Source organism: Salmo trutta, chromosome 26 (genome assembly GCF_901001165.1).
Source record: "Salmo trutta chromosome 26, fSalTru1.1, whole genome shotgun sequence".
In the NCBI taxonomy this organism is placed as follows: domain Eukaryota; kingdom Metazoa; phylum Chordata; class Actinopteri; order Salmoniformes; family Salmonidae; genus Salmo; species Salmo trutta.
In genome coordinates this window covers 30,145,108-30,159,328 of record NC_042982.1, presented here as the reverse complement: position 1 = coordinate 30,159,328, position 14,221 = coordinate 30,145,108, and the positions used below count along the sequence as shown (strand labels likewise).

Genomic DNA, 14,221 nt, shown 5'->3' with positions numbered 1-14,221 from the left:
AGGAGGAGAGGCCTCATTTAGCATAGTAAATTCATCAGGCTTGAGCCATGTTTCAGTCAAGCCAATCACATCAAGGTTACAGTATGATCAGTGATTAGTTCATTGACTATGACTGCCTTGGAAGTGAGGGATCTAACATTATGTAGTCCTATTTTGAGATGTGAGATATTATCACAATCTCTTTCGATAGTGACAGGAATGGATGAGGTCTTTATTCCAGTGTGATTGCTAAGTCGAACACGCAATTGTCACACCCTGATCTGTTTCAACAGTCTTTGTAATTGTCTACCACCCCACCCTCCAGGTGTCTCCCATCTTCCCCATTATCTCCTGTGTATTTATACCTGTGTTCTCTGTTTGTCTTTTGCCAGGTCATTTTGTTTGTAAAACCTACCAGCGTTTGTTTCCCTGCTCCTGCCTGTTTCTTGCTCCTGTTTTCTAGTCCTTCCCGGTTTTGACCTTTTCTGCCTGCCCTGACCCTGACACTGCCTGCCGTTTTGTACCTTACCCCACTGTTCTGGATTATTGACCCCTGCCTGCCCTGACCCTGAGATTGCCTGCTGTTCTGGACCGTTTACACCCTCTCTGGATTATTGACCCTTGCCTGCCTTTGTCACGGTCGTCACCAGACCCTGGATCGTCGCCGAAGGACCCGGACTGTGGATCATCACCGGAGGTTCTGGACTGCGGACCACCGCTGGAGACTCTGGACTGCGGCCGTCTCAGGAGGTTCCGGACTGCGGGACGTCTCAGGAGGTTCCGGACTGCAGGCCGTCTCAGGAGGTTCCGGACTGTAAAACATTGCCGGAAGCTCTGGACTGGGCACAGTCGCCAGAAGCTCTGGACTGGGAACTGTGGCCGGAAGCTCTGGACTGGGAACTGTCGCCGGAAGCTCTGGATTATTGACCCTTGCCTGCCTTTGTCACGGTTGTCGTAGGATGAAGGAGCGGACCAAAGCACAGCGTGTGTATCGTTCCACATTTTCTTTATTAAACTGTGAAACTATGCAATACATACAAATAAACTGAATAACAAAAAACAACAAACCGTGACGCAGAGGTAAAACATTCACTAACTCAAAGACAATCTCCCCCAAACTCAGGTGGGAAAAACACCTACTTAAGTATGATCTCCAATTAGTGACAACGCTGACCAGATGCCTCTAATTGGACATCATCCCAAACAAAACCCAACATAGAAATACAAAACTAGAACATAACAACATAGAAAATCTAAACTAGAAAAAAAAAAACGTGTCACGCCCTGACCTACTCTACCATAGAAAATTACAGCTTTCTATGGTCAGGACGTGACAGCCTTGACCTGTTTGCCTGCCCCTGTTGTTGTAAAAACTTGTGTTACTTCGACACTGTCTGCATCTGGGTCTTACCTAAACGTGATAGCCATGTCTAGTTTTTCCTGACCTAGATCGAGGCACAGACACGATCACAATGGGGAGAACTGAGCTGACTATACTGACTGTGCTAGTGGCAGACTCCACTAAGCGGGCAGGCTGGCTAACAGCTTGCTGCCTGGCCTGCACCCCATCTCATTGTGGAGCTAGGAGCGTTAGAGCCATGTCTATGTTGATAAATAAGATGAGAGCAACCCTCAAGCTTGGATGGAGTCCATCACTCCTCAGCAGGCCAGGCTTAGTCCTGTTTGTGGGGGAGTCACACTATCTTTTGGGAGGGGCAGAAAACCGTTTTCAACCAGTGATTGAGTTGTGCAAGTCTGCTGTAGAGCTCATCACTCCCCTTAACTGGGAGGGGGCCAGAGACAATTACTCGATGCCAACACATCTTTCTAGCTAAGTTACATGCTGAAGTTATGTTGCTGATGGTTTAATCCAAACATTGTTGGTGCCGATGTGAATAACAATATCCCTATACAGTCTACACTCGCCAGTTTAAACCTCAGCCAGCACCATCTTCAGATTAACCTTTATGTCGGTAGCCCTGCCCCCTGGATCATACAATGTATGATCACTGGCTGATTCTTTTTAAGTATAATATTGCGGGTAATGGAGTCGTCAATGACTAGGGTTTTCAATTTGTCAGAGCTAATGGTGGGAGGCACCGGGCTCAGACACTTCTTAACCTCCTGCCAAATGTATGACCATATTAGAGACAAATATTTCCCTCATATTACACAGACCCACAAAGAATTAGAAAACAAATCCAATTTTGGTGAACTGCCATATCTATTGGGTGAAATACCACAGTGTGCCATCACAGCAGCAAGATTTGTGGCCTGTTGCCACAAGAAAAGGGCAACAACTGAAGCACAAACACAATTGTAAATACAACCCATATTTATGTTTACTTATTTTCCCTTTTTGTACTTCAACTATCTACACATTGTTACACTATATATAGCCATAATATGACATTAGAAATGTCCTTATTTTTTTGAAACTTTTGTGAGTGTAATGTTTACTGTTCGTTTCTGATTGTTAATTTCACTTTTGTTTATTATCTATTTCACCTGCTTTGGCAATGTAAACATGTGTCCCATGCTGTCACGATTGTCGAAGGAAGGAGCGGACCAAAGTGCAGCGTGTGTGTCGTTCCACATTTTATTTTCACTGTGAAACTATGCAATACATACAAAATAAACTGACTGAACAAAAACAACAAACCGCGACGAAGAGTAAACATATACGTACTCCAAATCAATCTCCCACAAACCCAGGTGGGAAAAACACCTACTTAAATATGATCTTCAATTAGAGACAACAATGACCAGCTGCCTCTAATTGGAGATCATCCCAAACAAAACCCAACATAGAAATACAAAACAAGAACATAACAACATAGAAAAACTAAACTAGAAAACCCCCCTGTCACGCCCTGACCTACTCTACCATAGAAAATAACAGCTTTCTATGGTCAGGACGTGACAGTACCCCCCCCCCCCCCCCCCCCCCCCCCACAAAGGTGCGGACTCCGAACACACCTAAACAACAACAAAAAAATAACAAAAAAAGGGAGGGTTAGGGAGGGTGACAAATATCTATGGCGGGTCTGGTGCAGTACACAGAACCTTCTCATTCCGCGGATCCTCCAGCAGAGGAGGCGGCTCCGGTTCGGGGCGTAACCCCCACTCCGCCCGCTGATCCCTCTGCTTTTGTGTCACCCAACCTTGGATCGTCGGAGGAGGAGGAACCGGACCGCAGACCGCCGCTGGAGACTCCGGACTGCAGACCGTCGCTGGAGACTCCGGACTGCAGACCGTCGCTGGAGGCTCCGGACTAGGGAACGTCGCTGGAGGCTCCAGACTAGGGAACGTCGCTGGAGGCTCCGGACTAGGGAACGTCGCTGGAGGCTCCGGACTGTGGGCCGTCTCAGGAGGTTCCGGACTGTGGGCCGTCTCAGGAGGTTCCGGACTGTGGGCCGTCTCAGGAGGTTCCGGACTGTGGGCCGTCTCAGGAGGTTCCGGACTGTGGGCCGTCTCAGGAGGTTCCGGACTGTGGGCCGTCTCAGGAGGTTCCGGACTGTAAAAAGTCTCCAGAAGCTCTGGACTGGGAACTGTCGACAGAAGCTCTGGACTGGGAACTGTCGCCGGAAGCTCTGGACTGGGCACTGTCGCCGGAAGCTCTGGACTGGGCACTGTCGCCGGAAGCTCTGGACTGGGAACTGTCGCCGGAAGCTCTGGACTGGGAACTGTCGCCGGAAGCTCTGGACTGGGAACTGTCGCCGGAAGCTCTGGACTGGGAACTGGTAACACGCACCACATGGCAAGTGCGGACTGGGCAGGCGCACTGGAGGCCTGATGCGTGGGGCTGGCACAGGTGGCGCCAGACTGGTATCACGCACCTCAGGGCAAGTGCGAGGAGCAGGCACAGGGCGTACCAGGCTGGATAGACTCACTGGAGGCCGGGTATGTGGGGCAGGCACAGGATATACTGGGCCGTGGAGGCGCACTGGAGGTCTCGAGCGTAGAGCTGGCACAACCCGTCCTGGCTGGATGCTCAACCTAGCTCGACAAATGCTGGGCGCGGGCACAGATCGCACTGGGCTGTGAATGCGTACTGGCGACACAGTGCACATCACCGCATAACACGGTGCTTGCTTCATCACTTGCTCCCCACGGTAAGCACGGGGAGTTGGCTCAGGTTTCCAACCTGACTGCCAATCTCCTTGTGTGCCCGCCTCTCGCCCTTGCCTCGTGGTTGGTATAGTGCCTCGTAATATCGCCGCTCCGCTTTCCCTGCCTCAATCTCCTCTTTAGGACGGCGATACTCCCCAGCCTGCCTCCAGGGTCCTTTCCCGTCCAATATCTCTTCCCAAGTCCACTGGTCCACTCCACGCTGCTTGGTCCTTTGGGGGTGGGAGATTCTGTTACGATTGTCGTAGGAAGGAGCGGACCAAAGTGCAGCGTGTGTGTCGTTCCACATTTTATTTTCACTGTGAAACTATGCAATACATACAAAATAACCTGACTGAACAAAAACAACAAACCGTGACGAAGAGTAAACATACACATACTCCAAATCAATCTCCCACAAACCCAGGTGGGAAAAACACCTACTTAAATATGATCTCCAATTAGAGACAACGATGACCAGCTGCATCTAATTGGAGATCATCCTAAACAAACCCCAACATAGAAATACAAAACTAGAACATAACGACATAGAAAAACGAAACTAGAAACCCTCCCTGTCACGCCCTGACCTACTCTACCATAGAAAATAACAGCTTTCTATGGTCAGGACGTGACACATGCCAATAAAGCCCATTGAATTGAATTGATAGATTGACTCATCTTTGTATCTATGCCATTATAGCATCTGTGACATCATGGGCAGCGCTATTGATGCTATATCCATTTTAAAGTAGTCCATTTTCTTCTCCTTCATTGGCTGATGGCGCTCAACTCATAGGAATCCCCACCCAATTGACTACTTTAAAATGGTGGAAGCCCTTAATGGCAATGTCCATGCTAAAATATCCATGATGAGTCCTCCAACTATCTATATGACAACCAGCAAAACCCCAATGTAAAGTAATTTTGGGTAAGTTGCCGAAATGCCACGCATATCAGTGCGTTCGTAACAACATAACTATTACAAAACTTCTATTTGATCAAATATGCCTCATGTTTCAAATTGGTAATTACATTTTTGTAGACCAAATTCAACTCTCTCATTGAACACCATACAAAAATTCCTCACTTTGTGCATTTATTTTTGTGGACAGAGTTTGGGTAAAGTAAAACCTCTCTCCTCTTCCTCTCTGGGTGTACTCAATTTAACTCCTTGGTTGTACTTTACGTTGTCCACAAGATGGTGCTAGAACAAAGAAACCAGAGTAGGCAAAAGCCTGATATCGCAATCATATAGCAGCCCATTTAGAGCAGTGTTTTGGAAGTTGATAAAGTCAAGTGTATGGTAAGAGACCAGGCACACAAAAATTAGTATAGCCTATCATTTGTATTTTACTTGAATAGTCCTGCGCATGAAGTCTCGCCAAAATGCCACGAACTTGGATGACCGCCTTGTTATAGCTGCTGAGTATAAAAAGATTTTGACAAGGACAGGGGCATAAGATAGTGACCCTTCCCCTGCTCTGTGCCCAAGACCGTGGAACCTTTTAGAAGCCGGGAGTGGGAACCGCAGACATGGTCAAGATAGAGCTTGCACCGTTGAATATCCCGTTCAACCGACGTTTACAGACAGCTGCAGTTCTTCAGTGGGTCTTCTGCTTTCTCTTTGGAGGTAACTGGTAGGCTACTGCGCACTTCCTCATATTCAGCAAATCATAACCATAGTGGCCCAGGGTTGGGGTCAATTAAAATCAGTGCTTGCTCATGTGATGCCCATATTTTTCTTCACTTCCATCCTGTCCTGTCTGTCTAGCGCAGTGTTGTTTTTGTGTGTATGTTGTGATCGTGTTGAATGGATACTGGCATGTGGCTGCTCTGTATGCCCTGTGGCTCTACCTGGACTGGGACACACCTCAGGCTGGGGGCCGCAGGTCTGACTGGGTACGCCACTGGACCGTGTGGAAACACTTTGGAGACTATTTCCCCATCCATGTAAGTAGGCGTATGATGTTTTCTGGTTGTGTAGCCTATACATTTAATGATATATGGAGGCCAACTAATATCAAGCCTAATTATTATCAACAGTAATAGGTTATTGCACCATTCTTTGCATAATTTAGACTTCAGCCTTTGTGTAATGACACTCAGAATTACTGATTGAATTCCATGTTGAATTAATAATATCACAATTTGTATGCGAACACCTAATAACTGAATGATAAATGTAATTGAGGACGTTTGTCTCAAGGCAAGCATGACTGCCTACCCACTCTTTATCCACTGCCCTTTGGTGTATTAATAGCTCATATAGGTCAAAGCCATTGTAAAGTGGTCATTGGCCAATACGTCATGGTGATCCCATGGCTAAAGGCCCATCCCCTGTCACATCCACCCATTCTGTGGTTGAGTTCCTGCCCGACTACATTGCAGATGTATGCCAGATCTGACAAGGCCTGGATATGTATTTAACATATCAGCTAACCACATCATATGACATAACCATCTGATGCCCGACTGCACAGTCGATGACGTAGCACACGACCATTGGTTGACGCAATGCAACATCTGCACATCTAGTCAGGCAGGAACTCAACCTATGTCTTATCCATTGTCCTCTCACTGTTTATGTCTTGTCTGTGTCTGTGGCCAGCTGATTAAGACATGTGACCTAGACCCAGAAAGGAACTACCTGATGGCGTTCCATCCTCACGGAATCCTGGTAGCCGGGGCGTTTGGGAATTTCTGTACAGAATACACAGGTTTCCAAGAGCTCTATCCAGGAATGACTCCTTACCTGCATACCCTCGGCATCTGGTTCGGCTTCCCATTCTTCCGGGAGTACCTTATGTCCTCAGGTGAACCTTGTTAGGGACGTATTTATGAACCATAACCATCAGATGCATTCCACCACAATGCTTCTGGTTTTTCTCATTTAAACACTATCAGTGAGCTTTCAAGGTTAGGTAAATACTGGAGTGCATTTTGAAGGACCCGAACATTACATTTCAAGGTCCAAACATTGTGTTGCACACTGTAGTGCAGTATTAGTTTGTCAACAATTCTTTCTTCATATTGTAAGTCTTTTCAAATAAACTCTGCCCTGTGAACGTTGTTCTAAGTATACTGTGCTGTACCTCCCCTAAGGGGTTGTTTCTTGTTCCAAGAAGAGTCTTACCCATGTGTTGAGCCAGAAGGGAGGGGGCAACGTGTCAATCATAGTGATTGGCGGGACGGCAGAGTCCCTGGAGGCCAGGCCTGGGAGCCTCATCCTGGAGGCTCTCAACAGGAAGGGCTTTGTCAAGATTGCTCTCAGGTGTGGGTGAGTCTCTGTCTGGGTCCGCTTGTACACTTAAAAATGCATCCTTCCTGCCTAATTTCCTGTCAATCTACTCATCATCTATAACCATCTCATTTTAAATAAAGTATTAGAAATGTTCATGTTGACTGAAATCTCCTCCATAAGGGCCATTACTGAATGTACTGTAGGCCATAAAGTGAACTATGAATCTTAACCCCAGGGCTTTTAATGACCCATGTGTTGAGATGAAAGGAAATGCACTGTTATATTACAGTACACACACACCTACATGAATAACTGATTTATGTCCTCCGCTCAGAGATTTGAAATAATCACTAATTTGACTGGGCATTTAGCTGTTAAAAACAGAATTAGGATAGACTCAGGTCAGAAGGATTATGGGTAGCCGCTCTACATTCCACTTTAGATAGATTGGTGTGAGCCGAGGATGAGCTGGGAGTGATGAGGGAGATAGTGAGAGCAATAATGACAGGAACATAGACTTTTTAGCAAAAAACCCCCGAAAAGGATCAGATCACATTGAAATACATTGATTTTGCAAACAACCACAAACATCAAATTATGAGGTTGCGGTCAAACGTGGAATTATGCCGCTGGTAAAAATTTGGACTTGTTCTCTCACCCTGTCCTGTGTCCAGGGCTCATCTGGTGCCAGTGTTCTCCTTTGGGGAGAATGATCTGTTTAATCAGCTAAAGAACCCGAAGGGCTCCCTGATCCGTACCATCCAGGAGGGCATGAGGAAGACCCTGGGCTTCAGCCTGCCTCTGTTCCATGCCCGGGGGGTCTTCCAGTACAGTTTGGGCTTCATGCCCTTCAGACAACCCATCTACACCATTGGTGAGTGGGGGATGGGGGACAATGTGGGTGGAAAGTCATGGAAAGAGAGAGTTGACGAGGAATAAGAGACTAAAATATGACCCATTTGTGTCTATGGGGAAACATATTCCTTAAACTATTTACAAACAACATTCAGAAACAATGTGCAGTCACAGTGCTCTGATTGAAGGAATTCTTCTAGTTAGCTAGTCATCACCCAGATGGCAAAATAAAAGCTCACTGAGGGAGAGGGAGAACAGCCGATATATATGAGAAACTGGTAAACTGGTTCATAGCTAACTGTGTTAAGGGTAACTGTAACCGTGGCAGCAGCTGGGGTCAGCCAAGACATCGTGACCAGCTGGAACAGAGCCATCCACAGTGAAGGGTCACTGGGCTACAGCCAATCGAATCACCTTAGAAGCTGTAAACTCATGTGTCCTCAGTTTTGCCCTCTGTTCCACTTCCTTTATCTCTCCCCTCCCTTTCTCTCCTGTTCCTCCTCTGAGTGACTACATTTGAACATTCTGTAATTCCTCTGCCTTTCATTTTCTGCTCTCACTGAACCCCATCTGTATTTTTACTCTTTCTTTCTCCACTGCCTATCTCTCTCTCTCCATCTACCCTTGGCCCATCTTTCCCTCCTTCCCTTCCCTTCCTCCCTCCATCTCTTTCTCAGTGGGAGAGCCCATAGTGGTGGAGAGGAACGTGAGTCCCTCATCAGCTGAGGTAGACAGGCTGCATGGCTGTTACCTGGAGGCGCTGACTAAGCTGTTTGAGCAGCACAAGGCTGAGTACAGGATCCTAGAGCACCAGCACCTCATCTTCACCTGACCAGACTAAATGAAGTCAGATAGCACTACACTGTAGGATTGCACCATTCAACCAGCTCCTGACCAATACACACTGATACAGACTTTCAAACAAACATAGTGCAAACATACACAAAAGCACACATGGGAAATGGACACATGTACAGTGAACACCCATATACACAATCAAACGGCCATCGCTCTCATCCTTTGCTCTCTTATACAGTCAGCATAGGCCCAGCGTAAGTGAGCTGAGTTGAGCGTTGGAAATCCTGCTCATTACCCACCACTCTGGCGCTCCATCTCCTTTCCACCAGCTCTCTAAAAACCCCTTCACGTTCATTAAAATCACAATTTAACCAACACCCATCTATTTTTGTGACTACCTAGACCTACCATTTGGTTTTGAAGTATTGAAACCAAACCACATGACTTGAATGAAAAGTATTTTAATGAACATGAAAAGGTGAATATAAGAAGTGTTCATCATTTCAAATAGGCTACATGTCATATTAAACAACATGTAAACACTCTAAATAGGTCAGGAGCCAGACAAAGAGTCTAAGAAGGAACAAAAATGTATTATTTAGGCTATTTTATTTCAATTATTTCAAGGTTATAGCCTACAATGAAATACATTGTGAAGCATTTGCGAGTGCAACACACAAGGCTGGTAGGGAGTCAGGGACATTACCAAGTGCTCAGCATTTAAACAACATTTCGTTGTATCAAATCATTATAGTCTATTAATTGGGGATATAGGCTGATTTACTTTATTAGTCTCAGTGGCTTTGAATTAATTTTTAGAAAGGAGTTTGGCCAGTCTATGGCTTCAGGCTCATGTGATGGTGCAGGCCAGCAGTGGGGAATATTCTCTCCATGCTTGCAGAGCCACTGGGAATGCTAAACACCCTTTAGGCCACTTATGCCAGGCTGGGCAGGGAGGCAGATTTTTTAAAATATATATAGGCAGGCCTAAATGTTTTTAGGCAAAATAACCCAATTAAAAAACGGAAAGCTCCTTGAAAGTTGGAATATGCCAGGCACATTGGGCCAAAATCAATTATTGCCTATTGTATAGATAATAGAACAAAAATGAAGGAAACTTTTAAGATATCTGATTTTTAGTTTATAAATACTTTGCTACAATGACACACTTAAGTAACTACCCAGCTCATTCATTTATTTTAGTTTAGCATGTGCACGTAGTAATAAGTACACCATCATGCTTTCGGGATACGTGTCTTTTCAGATTCCACTATGATTCACCTCACTCCCTCTCTTGCTCTTGGTCCTCATCTTTGTAAGCAGTGGCAGAACTAGAGTTTTCTACATGGGGTGGCCAGGGGGTGTCCAAGGCTACTTCAGGGGGTCCATAGACCATGACAGTAAATTAGTGTGTAACCCTAACCTGGCATCTAAGGAGCATGAATGAATCCTATGATTGCTGATTAGAGGTAGAAGTGATAATTCACTTAACCCAGAGTTCTTCAATGTGACAGATAGTGTTGTCCAAAAGGGTTTGTTCACTAGAATTATTTAAAATACTATGACTAGTCAGTGTCTCTACCTCGGAGCTACAGCTCAATTTCTTTCTCTCTCACACACACACGCACGCACGCACGCACACACACACACACACACACACACACACTGTACTCACATACTGGAGAGACTTGGGTCACTCTGTTTTCATGAATATATAATCTGGGTCTATAAGTGTTCAACATCCAAAATATTTTCCCAAAAATAAAGCTCATGCAATAAGGAAATAAGATAGCATTTGTGTGTTACATAAATTGCATAGTTTATTTACAAAAAAGTACATTTACAAAAAACACACCGCAATTTGACATACCAGGTATCAAGCAGAAACGGACTTTAAAAATAATTTGAGTGCCCATCAATATTACAAACTTACAGTATCATATTAATGCTCATATATATTATGTTAACTAATAGCAAAGAAAAGTTTTGGAATTGGCCTAATCAAGACCAAATTAAATCTGTGACATGATACCCTTTGGATTTATCATTTTACAATGTCAGTGTACTAGCTAGTACACAGTGTAGGTTTTAATCATGACCAGAGGGACCACCTAAGTGTCAAATTATCCTAGGTAGATTTAAAACAGCACAATTCTGCGGTTCTGGTGAGAACTGGCAAAATGTTTCACAAACTCCTCCATGTTGAGGGAGCGTGCCCTCCTTGACTCAACACTGAGAATTCTGAGGTGACTTAACCTGTCATCAACCATTGTTGTCCTAATGTGGGTTTTAATCCGTTTTAAAGCTGAGAAGCTTCTCTCGCAAGAAGCACTGCTGACTGGTGTAACAACAGAAATCTTACAAAGTCGAAATAGCTCATGGAAGACCTCTTTATAAGGTTCTAGAAACACAACAAAGTCAAGGAGAGTAGACGGTCTGTCCCTTCCACATTTCTCTCTCCAATCAAGAAGCCGCTTGGTTTGATGAACCTCATGTTTGAGGTCCTCTAAATCTGACTGTCTGAGCAAAGGCAAACAAAGGCTCCTCATTCAAGAATGTTGTACTCTTAGAGACTGGACCCCTTGCATTATCTCGCAATTCTTCTTTGAAAAACGCATCTGCGGCTCAGCTGTGAGACTGTCAAGCACCTGATAAAAGATAGCTCTTTGGAAGCTCTCACCATCCCTTTGGTCACTATTTTTCTGTCCTACAGTGCTCATAACAATGAGTCGTGAAATCTTAAACTTGTTTTAGGCTGCCTTTTACATACTGTTTGTACACTTATTTTGCAGTGCTCTGCAATCTCTTCAACCTCTTTCCATAGTTCTCCAAAGTAACCCTCACTTCTGTGGTCCTGTAATGTGGCTGTAAGGGCACCTACTAGATCCACAGCCCTTGCTAGGTCAAGAGAGCTTGATTGGAGCATGTCAGAAAGACATTTGGCATCACCAAGCACTTTACAAAAGGTATCTGAGAAAGAAGGCCCCTTGCCTCCACTGATCTATCACCACTATTTTCAAGTGTGATATCCTGTAGCACTCTCAGAACTGCTGGAAGCCTGTCTCTCAGATTACGGCATGCTATGTACCTGCATGCCCACCTTACACCCATAAGTTCCCTGGGCTGCTGCTGTGGGTACAGCTCTTTCTGAACTGCAAGCCACTTGAGATGAACGTACGAGCCAGATACCACGTTATAAAGCTTCTGCAGGAGAACTGCCTCAGGCACTGATTTTACAGCATCAACAAGAACCAAATGAAAACAATGTGCATGACAGTGCACATAAAATGCAAATCTTGCACTGTTTTTAATCCGTGCAGACACACCAGAATGCTTTCCGCTCATGACAGACGCACCGTCATAGCCTTGTCCCACAAGATTATTTCTGTAGTCCAAACCATGTTTTTCAAGGCAATCAATTATCATTTTTGTGAGACCTGCTGCATCTAAGCTTTCAGCTGACTGAAAGTAAAAAGTTTTTGTGGATGGCCCCTTGTAACCTCACAACTGAAGACATTTGTTCTTTTTTCTTTAAATCTTTGGTTTCATCTACAATTACACTAAAAACTTCACTTTCTTTTACTTCTCTTATTATTTCACTTTGTACCATCTCAGCTCAGCCCTCAAGAACTTCCTTCTGGGTTTGGTGGCTTGTGTACTTAGCATTGCCACATGCATTCATCTTTTTCTTTATGAGAGGGTCATGCTTTGCTATTTCTTCTAAGATTGTCAAAAAATGACCCTTGTTGTGAGAGTCATCAGACTCTCGATGACCTCTCTGCGCTATACTTTGAGTGATAGTTAATAGGAGCACATCTGCAATTGTTTTAATGTAAGTACAGTTTTCCTCCACTTTCTTTTTCCGGTCCTCATTTATGACATTTAACATTGATGAGTTGCTGTCAATAGCCCTTTAATGCTGATTCCAAGCATACATAGCATTGATATGATGCTCTGCCTTCGAATGGAGCTTAAAACCATAATCTTTAAACAGTGCCTGTGATGGGAAGGCAGATTCAGGTGTATTGGGCAGAGAAAAATGCCTCCAGGTGAAACAATAAGTCGAATCTTGATTTACTTAATATTCAAGCCATGAATTGTCCTTATACCAGGAGCTGTTGAAAGCCCTTTTCCTAGTACATTGCTGAGTTCTGGGAAATTATTTCAAACACGGCTGTACAGGACCCTCTTCTCTGGATCTTGAAATGTCTGAAATACACGTTAAATAATGTGTCATATCTCTATGGAAATGTATAATTAAGGGATCCACAAGATTAGATACTAACAGCTGCTAACTAAAATGTGTAGTTTAGGGTATAGGCCTGGCCTACCATTGGGTCCTATTGGAACAGCATATCTGGTGCTTGATGCAGTTGGGAGGGGTTCGATGTCATCTCCTGGCAGCTCTGGCTCACTGTCTTGCTCAGAGCCAGAGGTCTCTGGCATCCCTTGATACATCTACTACATTAAAATAACACAACAACCATTAGTGTATAATCACAATAAAAATGCCACAGCCATCAAAACAAGAACACACATGAATCAACAACCAACATTTTAAAGTGAGGCTTAATCTGACAAAATCATCTAGATGCTTTGACCTGGTGGTGGTAGACTGGGTCCTTGTGAAGTCTGACCACACTGACTCTGACTAGCCTCAGGTAGGGAGCTGCTCTGGGGTCCGGTGATGATGCAAATGAGATGTCAATCAGCATCAAACTGCCAGTAGCGAATGAAATTTTGGACACCCCTCTAGCTCTGCCCCTGCTCGCAACCAACATTAATATTCTCTCTTCCTCGTCCTCGATTTGAAAAATGCGCCGCCGAACGTCAAAATAAATACTTCTTTCAATAAGAGGTGAAATGAGATGTCAATCAGCATCAAACTGCCAGTAGCGAGTGAAATTCTGGGGTGGCACCCGGGGTGGCCAATCAGATGTCAGGGGTGTCCAGTGCCACCCCAGACACCCCTCTGGCTCCATCCCTGTTTGTAAGTCACCATGATTTTGCACCTGTGTGTTTTATCAGTTTCTTTATGAAAACATTTAGTGATCTCCATGACAGTAGCTAAAGCAAGGAGCTATAGCAGCACACAGGTAGACTACAAATACATGCTGGGCCAGGCATGTCCTGAGCTCATGAAGTGAGCGCTACACTCGGAGCGCTATTGGAGCAGGCGAGAAGGCCAACGCGCCAGCCTTTCAGAACCTTGCTCCGAGCTCCAGACAAATTGGG

At 44.9% G+C, this 14,221-nt stretch overlaps 1 protein-coding gene across 2 annotated transcripts; it reads left to right on the top strand.

The window, feature by feature from the left end:
• The first annotated feature begins 5,460 nt into the window (after positions 1-5,460).
• LOC115163635 (2-acylglycerol O-acyltransferase 1) lies at positions 5,461-13,683 on the top strand. 2 transcript variants are annotated; one of them, XM_029715676.1, is made up of 6 exons: positions 5,461-5,722; positions 5,864-6,042; positions 6,701-6,905; positions 7,195-7,363; positions 8,008-8,207; positions 8,866-13,683. In XM_029715676.1, the coding sequence occupies exons 1-6, from the start codon at positions 5,626-5,628 to the stop codon at positions 9,018-9,020; spliced, it is 1,005 nt and encodes a 334-aa protein (XP_029571536.1). In that variant the 5' UTR covers positions 5,461-5,625; the 3' UTR covers positions 9,021-13,683. The 2 variants fall into 2 exon arrangements, with proteins under 2 accessions (XP_029571536.1, XP_029571535.1); XM_029715675.1 differs by having other exon boundaries at positions 5,463-5,722; positions 7,195-7,369.
• The last annotated feature ends 538 nt before the right edge of the window (positions 13,684-14,221 follow it).

Excerpts from the sequence above, each read along its gene's own strand:
- LOC115163635 (XM_029715675.1), top strand. The coding sequence starts at position 5,626 with ATGGTCAAGATAGAGCTTGCACCGTTGAATATCCCGTTCAACCGACGT. Across the intron at positions 6,906-7,194 it reads GGAGTACCTTATGTCCTCAG|GGGTTGTTTCTTGTTCCAAG; the intron begins GTGAACCTTGTT and ends ACCTCCCCTAAG. Across the intron at positions 8,208-8,865 it reads ACAACCCATCTACACCATTG|TGGGAGAGCCCATAGTGGTG; the intron begins GTGAGTGGGGGA and ends TCTCTTTCTCAG.